General features: G+C 36.5%; 1 protein-coding gene and 1 pseudogene across 17 annotated transcripts in view; both read right to left on the bottom strand.

Moving 5' to 3' along the window:
* The window catches only part of BBX (BBX high mobility group box domain containing), a 312,533-nt gene that overhangs the window by 12,510 nt on the left and 286,124 nt on the right, over nucleotides 1–13,899 (bottom strand). For 15 of the 17 annotated variants that reach the window (XM_037835075.1, XM_037835081.1, XM_037835063.1 and 12 more), the window contains 2 exons: nucleotides 2,611–2,700; nucleotides 1,171–1,230 (listed from right to left, as the gene is read on the bottom strand). In XM_037835075.1, coding sequence (XP_037691003.1) covers nucleotides 1,171–1,230; nucleotides 2,611–2,700 — 150 coding nt within the window. The remainder of the gene's footprint in view (nucleotides 1–1,170; nucleotides 1,231–2,610; nucleotides 2,701–13,899) is intronic. The other 2 variants (XM_037835097.1, XM_037835099.1) reach the window with 1 other exon arrangement.
* Nucleotides 7,650–8,721, bottom strand: LOC119532850 (annotated as a pseudogene).

Below are 13,899 nucleotides of genomic sequence, written 5' to 3'. Positions count from 1 at the left end.
GCCTGGAGTACAATTCAGCATGACAATTCATATTTTGTTTTGCCAGCACTTAAGCAGAAATGATATTCCAGAGGTTATGAATGAGAAATGACAGATCAGGAAATAGACATACTGTTGACATTTTCTGTAAGAGAAGAACAACACAAAGGTAGGCATGTGGTTCGTATCAACAATGCCAACCAAACGAAAGTTCATGTTTAATATATCAAAGAGTAAACTTGAATATTTTCAATACACATTTTAAAAATCATGAGTACTTTGATAAATGACTTAGGCCAAATGTGAATTTTAATTTTTTCTCTTTTTCAGTATAGATATGACAGTATATAATAATAGAGCAATGGATGGGAAGTCCAGAGACGTGGACTGGGTCATTAAGTTCCCCTCTCTGGACATATGTAAATCAAAGGAGTTAGACTGGATGATTTCTAGGCTATCTTCTACTTCTTAAATGAAGTAACTCCTAATTAAGCACCACAAAAATGGTCAGCTCTTTTAAAATATCTATAACAGAAAAAAGGGAATCAGTTGGAAAATGGAATGGGTGGCCCTTTACCATAGAAATTAGCCTCCACCTAAGGGTTCAAAATCTGACAGAAATTAGATAAAGTCCCAAATAAATATGCTGTGGGAATTTTTTTTGAATGAAGTCTCTACCAAGGATCTACAACATTACTAATTAATATTGGATTTTTCTTTGAACACACATATGCCTCAGAGGTACTCTACTTTAAAAGAATTAGGTATACCAGGGGTTGGGCTATGGGAAAGATTCAGGTTGGGAATCACTTATGTAGGCCTGCTTGTGCCCAGCCAATGTGGAGCACCCAATAATGCCCTAATCTGACTGCCATAAGCATTTGTTTACAACGTGAATTGCAATACCATATATTTTTAGTTACAAAAAAACCTCTACTTTCTGGTTAATGTGGTTCCAAGGTTACAAAGCCCTCTTTAACAAATTAAATTCCACATGACACACTGCCTGACCCTCAGTGGACGTTAGATAAATATTAATTTTTATTTGAAGATTACAAATAACATAATTATGGACAAAACCGTCTAATGCTATGTCGATGTAAAGTATGCTTTTTAAAACCTGTAAAAATTATGTCATTTCCAGCACAGTTAGACTACCTGAAATTATACAATGAATATTGCTTCTTTTACCTTCTGTAGGGTGAATGGCATCCAAGAAGAGCTGCTTGTTTGACCATTTATCCCCACTTCCTAAAAGGAATGACAAAAAAAAGAGAAAGCAAAGTAAAACTCTACTTTTAGAATAGACACATACACTATAAAAACAAAATACAAAGCAACTTAAATATGAAACATTATCACACAAATAAAGCAGAACTTTGTTTCAATTATTTAATTCTAAAAACTGCACCTGCCACCTAAAATAACAAGGCTAGGCAGAAAATGGATTAGAAATAAACACATTTGTCTTTTATGATATATATTGTAGGATAATTTATGTGACTTTAATTTGAGGATCAGTTAAAAGGGAATGATGCCAGCTGACAGTCTATCTAAAGAGTGCTCTTTCTCCACTGGAAGCAGAAAAAGAATATCATAACTATATAAACAAAAATAGTAGGCTGAAGCGGAGGGGAAAAGAAAACCAAAATAAAGTAAAAGGTTACATATAGGAACACATGGGTACATATGTCTACACATGGAAGGGAGCTGCATTTAAAGTCTCATTCAAGAAACAGGAAATGCTTCACATCTGGCCATGCAAGTAGGATGGATGCAAATGGGCACTGGATGGATAGGTTTCATGGTACTCACAATACTAACACATGCAGGGAAACACAAAAGAAAGTCCAACTTCTGGGACATTGGCTGCCCTGAGCCAGATGGGTAGATTTATCTTTTACATGAAAGAAGAACAGGAGTCCTAAACTACGAGGAGAAAAAGATCTTAAGATGAGCCCTTGAAGAGGTTCAAGGGCCCATCAAAATCCTAATGATGAGGTAGATGTTCAGAGTAAAAGGGGGTTGAAGTGCAATAAGTCTCTAGGACTCTCTGGAAATAAAAGCTTTGAGACTGAAGGGGCGAGAATAAGAGTCTGGCAAATGTTGAGTATTTAGATGGAAAAAAAGAGGGAGGTTATGATTCAGGGGTGGAGAAAAAGGTCCACAAGAATCCTTACGTGTCAGAGATCATACAGAAACTGTGGGACTTTCAGGTGAATATGAAACAGGTGAGGTTTCAGAAGATGGGAAAATGTGGTCCTGATATGAAGACTGCCAAAACATGAGAAAATGAGAAGAGTCAAAGAAAATAGGTAGATAAGAGCTCAAGAAGACTAAATTACAAAATGAACCAAATATAGATGAGTTGACGCAATTTTAGATTTCATAAGGATCTCTGAAATGAGACAAATATAGGATTTGACTAGCATTCCAAGTGAAGGAGATCTCTCTTTGCGAATAGCTGTGGAGTCCAGAAATAATCAATATGCTCACGCCAGGAGCTGACGATGTTGTTGAAGCAAGCAAAGGGAGGAAAGGGCAAGGGCGGTGCACAGAAGCATTACTCAAAGATGAATTCACAATGGAGGTGGCCAAGAAACCTTAATGGAGGATGGAAGGCATGAATACCTTTTTCCGGAACATTAGGCTTCTCCTTTTTGTGCTTATATTTGCTGACAATTTTGTGGAATAAGTTCTTTTTCTGAGACTGGAATGGACCTACAGACAATATTAATATAAATATATTTTTAATTCACAATGTTTTATAAAACAATACTGTGTGTTTCTAAATAATTACACCCTTCTCCCACCCATGGAATAAGTAAATTGAGTCGCAAGAAATATCATCTTGCATTTTCATTTCTCTAATTAAATAGTGCCCAGTGTCCTCCTTTAGGCTTATTTAAAGCCCAGTGAAATTAGCTTTAGAAGTGCTGTGTGGAAGTCTCCGTTAGGGATAGGACTACCTAAGCAGAAACTGCAGATTTAGTGAGTAAAATGGTAGCTTGATGGCTTTTAAGAGATAGACTATATAGCTAACAACAGCAAAATAGCTGTAGCCTGTAATCAAGAAAAGATTTTACTTTAAAGACTTAAAGGTGCATTTCATCACCTCTAAGAAACTGATTTTCACAAGAAACACAGCACTTTCAGGACAAAAGCATTAGATAGCATTAGATAGCTTTCTGGCCTTTTCTGAGGATATTCTAGGAAGAAAAAAGTGATTTCAAAATAGAAAAATATTTGCCCCCATTTTTTTTTCTGGGGGAAGAAATCTCAGATTCAACCTTAGTTTTCTCAGTTAAAGAAAGCAGAGTTGAGATTGTTTTTTCAGTTACCAATCAGAAATATCAACAACAGTACTGAGCTCTTAAAAGCAAGTTGCTTCTTACATTTCGTTGATAATCCTAGGTGAAGCTGACTTAATCGTTTTACATAACTTCTCTGTTTCCTCATCTTCAAATGGGGATAATAATAGTGCTTAACACACAGCATTGACGAATTAAAAATCAAAGACCTTTTAAAAGCTGCCACTGCTGCCTCTTCCCACCCACCAGTATCTGTACCCACATGTTCTGCCTCCCTGCCAGGGGTGAGCCACCTATGCTCCCGGTAAAGTCAGGCTTCTGCCACGCACTAAGCTCCATCCCCCATCTCCTGCTCAGCACCATCATTTCTCCCTCTCTGGTGCATCATTCCATCCATATACAAACAGGTTATTTCTCCCAAGTTAAAGACATTTTCATCTGACCAGATTTCCCCCATATCAAAATGCCCCAATTCTTTGTTTTCCCAAGTAGCAAAGCTTCTTCTTAAAAGAGTTGGCTATACTCACTGTCTCCAATTTCTCTTCTTCCTTTCTGTCTTATACCCACTCCAACCAGACTTCTACCCAGCTACTCCAGAAAAACTGCTCTTTTCAGGGTCATCAACAATGCATACACCTGTGATGCCGATAGTCAGTTCTCAGTTTTCATGGTATTGGGCTGTGGTTGGTAGCATCTGACTCAGGCAACCAATCTGTCCATGCCATCCACCCTGAAACTTCCATTACTCGGCTTGTAGGGTTATAAGATACTACACCCCTTGTTTTTTCTCCTCCTTCACTGATCTTTCCCCCTCCATCTCCCTCGCTTCCTCTTCCTCTACCTGACCTCTTAATGTTGGAATGTCCAGGGCTCAGTTCTTGTCCATGTCTCTTACTTATTCTCAGTCTGGTGATTTCCTCTAGTCTCAGGGCTTTAATACCCAGCAATAGTTGATGACTTACAAATTTATCACTCTGGCCAAGCATCTTTCTATTCCACACATTCCAAAAGCCAGTGATCTTGCACTATCCTACAAGGAGCTATGTGATTCAGAGAAAACTTGAGGGCACTATGTTGAGTGAAATAAGACAGACATATAAAGGCAAATATTGCAGGGTCTCACTGATATGAACTAAGTATAATGTGTAAACTCATAGACATGAAATACAAGTTACCAGAATATAGAAATGAGGCTAAAGAACGGGGAGTGGATACTTATTATGAGCTGAATGTTCAACTAGGGTGAACTTAAATGTTTGGAAATGGACAGCGGTGATGGTAGTATGTTATGAGAATAACTAACAGTGCTGAAAGGTGTGTGAAGGTGGTGGAAAGGGTAAGCTCAGAGTCACACATGTCACCAGAAGGAAAGTTGGAGGTTAAAAGATGGGAATGTATAAAACAGTGAATCTTGTGGTGGACAATGTCCGTGATTAACTATACAAATATTAGAAATCTCTCTCATGAACTAGAACAAATGTATGTCACTATAACGAGAAGTTAGTAATAGAGAGGCATATAGGAAAAAAATATGTATCTATTGCAAACTATATACTACAGTTAGTATTTTAACAGTCTTTCATCAACAGTAACAAATGTACTATACCAAAACTATGAATTAATAATGGAGGGGGGCATGGTTAGGGGTATGGGAGGATCTGAGTTTCCTTTTTTTTGTCTTTATTTCTTTTCTGGAGTAATGAAAATGTTCTAAAAATTGAAAAAAAAATTGTGTTGATGGATGCACAGCTGTATGGTGGTGCCATGGGCAACTGATTGTACACTTTGGATCTTTGGATAGTTGTATGGTATCTGAACAATGTCAATAAAAAAATATTAAAAAAAAATCAGTTGACCATAGACAGATGGGTTTATTGCTAGACTCTCAATTCTATACCACTGATTACTTATCTATTCTTATGCCAGTACCATATTGTCTTGATTACTGCTGTTTTGTACTAAGTTTTGAAATCAGGCAATGTGAGTCCACCTACTTTTGTTTTTTTTCACAGTTGTTTTGATTATTCATGGTCTCTTGCAAAAGTGTATGAATTTTAGGACCACAATATCAATTTCTACAAAGAAGTCCGCTAGCACCCTGAAAGGGAATATACTGCATGTATAGATAGATTTGGAGACTGTTGCCATTTTAACAATATTACATTTTCTGATTATGCTGGTTTGATACTGTTATGTACCCCAGGAAAGACTATGTTCTTTAATGCAATCTTGTGGGGGCAGATTTATTATGGCTGGGATCTTTTGATTAGGTTGTTTCCATGGAGATGTGACCCACCCAACTGTGGGCGAGACATTTTGATTAGAAGACTTCCATGGAGGTGTGACCCCACCCATTCAGAGCAGGTCTTAAGTAGATCACTGGAGTCCTTAAGAGAGTTGAGAGCTGACACAGACACAGAGGCTAGGAGATGCAGACAGAAAGATGTTTGGAAATACTAAACTAAGAGAGTAAGTCCAGAGTTTGCCCCAGAGAGCTGAGAAGACCCTCAGATGCTTAGAGAGAAATACCCTGGGAGAACAAGCAAGGATGCACAGTAAGAAGCTGAGATAGAGAGTGAGAGAGACAGTGAGACGGAGAGCGAGAGAGAGTAGGAGCAAGAGAGTGAGCGAGAGAGACAGAGAAGCTGAGACAGAAGCCCAGAGACATTTTGGAGAAAACCATTTTGAAGCCAGAATCTGTGAGCAAAGGACCAGCAGACTCCAGCCATGTGCCTTCCCAGCTGACAGAGCTGTTCCAGATGCCACTGACCTTTCTTCAGTGAAGGTATCCTCTTTTTGATGCCTTAGTTTGGACATTTTAATGGACTTAGAACTGTAAATTTGTAACCTAATAAATCCTCTTTATAAAAGTCAATCCATTTCCGGTATTTTGTATAATGGCAGCTTTAGCAAACCGGAACACTGATCCATGAACATGGGATGTTTTTCCATTAATTTAGATCTTAGTAAAATTTACTCCTAAGTATTTTGTTCTTTTGGATGCTATTGTAAATGGAATTGTTTTCTTAATTTAATTTTCAGATTGTTCACTGCAAATGTATAGAAATACAATTGATTTTTGTATACTGATCCTTTATCTTGGAGTCTTGCTGAATTCATTCTAATATTTTTATATGTGTAGATTCCCTAGGATTTTATATATGCAAAATCATATAGAATTTGATTTCTTCCTTCCTTTCCAATCTGGATGCTTCATTTCTTTTACTTGCCTAATTGTGCCCTGGCTAGAACCTACAGTACAATGTGAATTGAAGTGGAGAAAGAAGACATCCTTGTGTTAGGGAAAAAGTATCCATCCAGTCTTTCACTATTAAGTAGTTGTAGAATTTTTGTAGATGCTTTTTATCAGGTTGAGGAAAGTTCCCTTCTAATCCTATTTATTGAGCATTTTTATCATGAAAGGATGCTGGATTGTATCCACTGCTTTTTCTGCATCTACGGAAATGACCATGTGGTTTTTGTTTTTTATTCTATTTATATGGTATATTACATTAATTGATTTTTAGGTGTTCAAACAATCTCACATTCCTGGGATAAATCCCACTTGATCATCATTGCATAATTCTTTTTATATGCTGTTGGTTTGCTACTATTTTTTTTTAAAGACACATTTATTCAGTGTCATGATCAGACTATTACATTTAGTGATTGACAGCATAGGTACAAAAAAACAGTGTACATTAAAACCCTTTGTTGGAATGGTTGACACTTTCCACAGAACAGAAGCTAAAATAACCCATTATACAGTTAGTCGCCAATACAGTCCTTGTGTTTCTTTGCCCATAAACATGAGTCATTGTCTAAAACATGTCTTCTTTGCAGCAGGTAGGCCCTGCCACCACTGTGCTTGGCCAAGTTCAAAATCTGTTGTAACTTACAGCTTCCCTGTCATTTTCTGGTTCTCCTCTCCTGCTAAGCTTTGTTTCATGATAGTAATTAAAACCTTCTGCCACTGCTACTGCTGCTGCTGCTGAAACTGCCATTGCCACCTTTGTTTGGCAAAGTATTGGCCACCACCATAATAGGGGCCAGAGGTTCTGCCTCCAAAGTTTCCTCCCTTCATGGGTCAAATATTTGAAGATTTTTGTAACTGCTCAAATCACTGTAGCTTCTGCCACCTCCCATTATTACCAAATCCATTACAGCCATCCCCACTTCCACCATATCCACCACCAACTTGGCTACCACCAAAGCCCACCATGACCACTAAAGTTCCCTCCAGAACCAGAGTTGTCATTCCCACCAAAATCATCTCCACGACCACTACTCAAGTTTCCAAAACCATTCTGACCTCTTTGGCTGGATAAAGCACTGACCATCTCTTACTTAGACAGGACTTTCCTTACTTCACATTGTGGCCACTCACAGTATGGTATTTCTGAATGACAATCTGATCTGCAGAGTTGTAGTCACCAAGGATTACAAAAGCAAAGCCTCTCTTCTTGCTACTACCTTGATCAGTCAAGATTTCAATCACTTCAATTTTCCTATACTGCTCAAAATAATCTTTTAGGTGATGCTCTTCTGTGTCTTCTTTAATGCCACTAACAAAGATCTTTTTCACAGTTAAGTGGGCACCTGGTCTTTCAGAGTCTTCTCCTGAGGCAGCCCTCGGGTTCTATAATTCTTTCATTCACCTTGTATGGCCTTGCATTCATGGCTGCATCCACCTCCTCCACTGTGGCATACATGACAAACCTGAAGCCTCTGGAGCACTTGGTGTTTGGATCTCTCATTACCACACAGTCTGTGAGTGTTCCCCATTCCTCAAAATGGCTCCTCAGACTCTCATCAGTTGTTTCAAAGCTTAACCCTCTGATGAAGAGTTTCTGCAGCTGTTCAGGCTCTTCAGAAGTCTCTGACTTAGACATGACCGCAGTGGGAGGAAAAATTTTATTGATGCTTCCTCAGTGGCAACCATGGGCAGAAAAGCTTGCTCCTATTTTGTTAGGGATTTGTGTGTCCATATTCATAAAAGATATTGTTCTTAAGTATTCCTTTCTTGTGATGTCTCTAGTTTTGACATTAGGGTAATAGAATGAGTTGAGAAGTGTTGTCTCCTCTTCTAGTTTTTGGAACAGTTTGTGAAGAGCTGATATTCTTCTTTAAATGTTTGGTAGAGTTCAGCAGTGAAGTCATCTGACCTTGGCTTTTTTTGTGTGTATGGGTAGTTTTTAATTACTAATCCAATCTCTTTACTTGTTATAAGCCTATTCAGATTGCCCATTTCACCTTGAGTCAGTTTCAGTAGAGCTTGTCTTTCTAGGAATTTTTCAATTTCATCTAGGTTATCTGATTTATTGGCATATGATTGTTCATGGTATTCCTTTATCATCCTTTTCATATCTGTAAGGTCAGTAAGTAATATCCCCTCTGACTCATTTCTGATTGTAGTAATTTGAACCTTCTTTCTTTTTCTTGGTCGAGCAGCTGAAAAGTCTTTCTTCTTTTTCTTGGTTAATATAGCTATTAGTTTGTCAATTTCATTGATCTTTGCAAAGAACTGGCTTTTCATCAATTTTCTCTATTTTTTTTATTCTCTATTTCATTATTTTCTGCCATAATCTTAATTAATAATTTCCTTCTTTCTGCTTGCTTTAGGTTTAGTTTGCTCTTCTTTTTCTAGTGTCTTAAGGTAGGAAGCTAGGTTATTAATCTCAGATTTTTCTTTCATAATATAGGCACTTAAAGCTGTAAGTTTCCCTCTAAGTACCACTTTAGCTGCATTTTGGTATGTTGTGTCTTCAGTTTCATTAATCTTACAGTATCTTCTAATTTCCCTCTTAATTTCTTCTTTGACCCATTAGTTATTTAGAAGTATGCTGTTTAATTTCTACATATTTGTGAGTTTTCACATTTCTTTCCGTTATTCATTTCTAATTTTTTTCCATTATGGTCAGGGAACATACTTTGTTGTATTTCAATCCTTTTAAATTTATCAAGGTTGGTTTTATGGTTTAGCACTTAGTCTATTCTGGAGGATGTTCCATGTGCATTTGAGAAGAATGTATATTCTCCTGCTGTTGGGTGGAGTGCCCTATAGATCTGTTAAGTATAACTGATTTATAGTATTGTTTGAATCTTGTATTGCTTTGTTGATTTCTGCTGAATTGTTCTATCAAACTTGTTTTTTTTTTTTCACAGCACTTCTTACCTCCTAAGACACTATGAACTTTGCTTATTGTTTAAGCTTGTCTAGTGTCTGGTTCCCCACCATAATGTAACCTCCATGGTGGCTGATTTATTTACAGATATAGTCTACATGCATAGAATGGTGCTTACACATGACAAGCTCTCATGAATAAATAAAGCAAGCTCTTAAAATGGTGCCTGGTACAAAAAATGAGTTTGTTGCTATTATTACTGATATATAGTTGTACAAGTGTTTTGTGATGACTGTACAAAGCTATCCTTCCAAACAACCAATAGCAAACACTTCTGAATTGGCTGGTGGTGGTTTGAAATGGAAAGAGAAAATGCCTTCTTATTTGCTACTTTGGGAAAAGGTTAGTAACAAGAGAAAATAAATTTTACAAGTACTAAGAAAATGTGTTCAAACTGCACTAATTACAGGCTTTCTATAATCTGTTTGCAATCACTGCCTTATACATATTTTATACAACCCAGAAAATTGTAGGCTGGTACACCTGCATGATACATGGGGAATCATGGAAAACGGAGGTAGAAGAAAGCAGAAAAAGAATTTTGAGACTTCTCAGGATCATAGGATTGTGGTGATTTAACTGTAGGAAAATAATTTAGTATTAGTAAAGTATTGGCTCATTGGGAAAATGATTTCTACATTCATCACTTTGTATGAGGAAAATGGGATAAAGAAGTAGCTGTAGTTCATAGAAGCAAACTGATTTGACATATGGAATGGATTAAAAGAAAAGGATATACCTTTTCAGACTTAACCACACTAAAAGAAATCTAAAAGGTGTAAGTTAACTAAGGATAAAGCTAAAAATAGAGCTTGTCAATTTTAACATGAAAAAAGAACATCCAGAGTGATTTTGTAAACTTACTCTCCATTAACCAACAACATTTTTAAACTTCCTTGCTCTTATGCCTGCAAACTTGTAACTATAAAATAAAACTAAATAAATGACAACTTCAGATAAAAAAGTGACAAACTTTAAAAGAAAGTGTAATTGGTAAGATCTAACTGCAGTCACTGAAAAGCAGCAATTTTAAAGTCAAGAAGTGAACAATTTGACTTGTGTCCAATGGGTATAGCATTATGTTTGATATTTTGTCTAAAGAAAATAAAATCAAAAGAATGGGCAACTGACCTTCCCTCTCCTATCACCTCATACTTCTCTCTCTCTCTTTTTTTTTTCCTGCCAAAGTTCTTCAAAGAGGCTTTGCATCTGCTTCTTCTTCCTTAGGACAAAATCACTGATTGCTGACCTATACAGGATGGCCTGTATTTCAAAGGTAGCTACTATCTTTGCACACCAATTTCATAGCTGGGTAAGAAGTAGGAGAGAAAAAAAACACAAGCTGAGAGGATAAGGGGGTGCCATATGAACAACAACAATAACCTTTACAAAACACTAATGTTCATGGTTTGCTGAAAAATGGCATCTTTTGTGCGAAAAGCTATAGTGACCCATGAATCACTGTCAGTGTTAACCTGACTTGATAATTTTCTAAGATCAGTAGGTAAGCTGACGTAAGTGAACCATGCTCTTTAGAAATGTTATAGAAAACAAATGGCAGGGATAGTACTAATGGTGGTGGCTAATGCCCAGGTTCTATAGTTTCATGTTTTGAAGCTAGAAAATGATCATGGGTTTTGTTCTATGACTAGGCTGTCATTTTTTTTTTAATTTAAAAATATATATCGTAAGTATTTGAATTGCAACAAAAAATTAATGGCAGCTTAGAAAGCATAAGGTGTTTCTCCCAACTTAAAGTTTTTTTTTTTTTCCAGAGAATTTGTGAGTTTACAGAACAATCGTGCACAAAATACAGGATTCCCATATACCACCCCATCACCAACACCTTGCGTTGGTGTAGCACATATGTTATAATTGATGATAGTACAGTTTTATAATTGTACTATTAATTAAAGTCCATGGTTTGACTTTGGGTTCACAGTTTGTGTAGTACAGTTCCACGGATTGTTTTTAAAAAAATTATTCTGTTACCATATACATAATCTAAGCTTTCCCCTTTACATATATTCAGATATATATATTTCAGTGCTGTTTAAATAGTGTTCACAATGTTGGGCTACCATCAGCACCATCCATTGTCAAAACATTTCCATCACTCCAAATAGGAACCCTGTATATTTTAAGTCTTAATTTCTCACTCCCTAGCCCTACGCTGTTCTCTGGTAACCAATATTCTGGTTTCTGACTCTATGAGTTTGCTTATTCTAATTGTTTCAAATTAGTGAGATCATATAATATTTGCCCTTTTGTGACTGGCTTATTTCACTCAACATGATGCCTTCAAGTTTCATCCATGTTGTCACATACATCAGAACTTCATTCCTTTTTATAGCTAAACAGTATGCCAAGGACAGAGATACAGACCAAAGGAATAGAATTGAGAGCTTAGAAATCAACCCTCACATTTATGACCAGCAGATTTCTGACAATGTGGCAAAGACTATTCAATTGGGAAAGAATAGTCTGGGAAAACTGGATCTCTGTTTGCAAAAAAAAAAAAAAAAAAAAAAAAAAAATGAAGGAGGACCCCTAGACCTCACACCATATAAAAAAATCAATTCAAAATGGATCAAAGACCTTAAAATAGGAGTTAGAACTATCTCACTCCTAGAAAAAAATGTAGGGAACCATCTTCAGGACTTTGTGTCAAGCAATGATTTCTTAGACTTTACACCCAAAGCACAAGCAACCGACAAATGGGACCTCATCAAAATGGAAAACTTTTGCATCTCAAAGGACTTTATCATGAAAGTACAATGACAAACTACACATTGAGAGAAAAGATTCAGAAACCACATACCTGATAAGGGTTTAATATCCAGAATATATAAAGAAATCCTTCAATTTAACAACAAAAAAAGATAAACAACCCAATTTAAAGATGGGCAAAAGACTTGAACAGACATCTCTCCAAAGAAGATACACAAATGGCCAGGAAGCATATGAAAATATGCCTACTATCATTAGCCATTAGGGAAATGCAAGTCAAAACCACAGTGAGATACCATTTCATATCCATTAGAATGGCTATTAAAAATAAAAATGGAAAATAAACAAGTGTTGGAGAGGATGTGGAGAAACAGAAATAATCATTCATTGCTAGTAGCAACCTAAAAATGGTGCAGCTGCTGTGCAAGACAGTTTAGCGGTTCCTCAGAAAGCTAAGTACAGAACTACTATATGACCCAGAAATCCCACTATTAGGTATATACCCAAAAGAACTGAAAGCAGGGACTTGGACAGATATTTGCACACCAATGTTCAAAGTGACGTTATTCACAATTACCAAAAGATGGTAGCAACCCAAGTGCCCATCAATGAATGAACAGATACATAAAATGTTGTATATACATAAAATAGGCTATCATTTTTATAATGGACACACAAGTAATGAGTAACCACTGAAACAATGATATCTACAGCAAAGTGCTGCTGGCTACCTGTGGACCAAGTCAGCAGGTGAATCTGCTGACCTGGATACGTTCTCCAAGTAACCCACTCACAATCAAGTTAAGGTTCATCGAGGGGAAAGAACTACCTCCTTATGCTGGAAACGCAGGCCTTGTTAAGAAACTCAGAATTGTATTACGTAAACCTTTTATATCTGCAAATGTGCTGTCACCACATTCCTAAAAAAAGTTTGGTGGCAATGAACACTCTCAATTAAACGGTCATAGGTCAGGTTCTGCCCAACCTGGGAGCCATAACTTCCTGAAAACAAAGGCTGCTTAAGTATGGTTAGAGCTCAGTTCTCTAGGACTAAAATCACCCCCAGGTTAGCTCAATATCAAACTGGGAATTTTGTTTTCAACTTTTAATTTTATAAACCTGCTTCTTTTATTATCATTGATTTTAAAAAAATTCTTAGTCCATTTGAAATTGCAACCTTAAAATAGGAATGTGGACTGGAAAAAAAAATGAGATACACCAAGAAGAGTTTGTTTGACAGATAATGGGCCAAGAACAATGTGAGAAGATAGAAGAGATAAAGGAAAAAGGAAGTTAAGGGTCAAGATGAGGTATAATTTAAATATTCTAAATCAAACCCAGTTTGTTTTCCTCCATAACCCTACTTCATTTGAAAATGACTATTTTTCAGAGAACTGATTCAGATTCTTTTGTAAACAGTGCTTCATACATTAACAGTTTATTTAAGATAATGTATCAAACAAATCTTTTAAATTGTTACAATTAAATTTAGAAATATGATTTAAAGCTTTCATTGTAAATATAAAGTAACTGTGAGAGATAACACCTACGAACACCTTATGAATGGGGTGTGGTAACTAAACTGCATTATGATTTAAACAGATTTACTAGCTAATACGCTTTAGATGCAAACGGAAATTCTATTCCTAAATTGTTATGCTGTGGCCCTACTATAACATAGTCCAAGTCCAGTT

This window comes from Choloepus didactylus, chromosome 1 (assembly GCF_015220235.1).
Source record: "Choloepus didactylus isolate mChoDid1 chromosome 1, mChoDid1.pri, whole genome shotgun sequence".
NCBI lineage: Eukaryota > Metazoa > Chordata > Mammalia > Pilosa > Megalonychidae > Choloepus > Choloepus didactylus.
The sequence above is the reverse complement of the archived record's forward strand: the minus strand, read 5'-3'. Positions and strand labels throughout refer to the sequence as shown.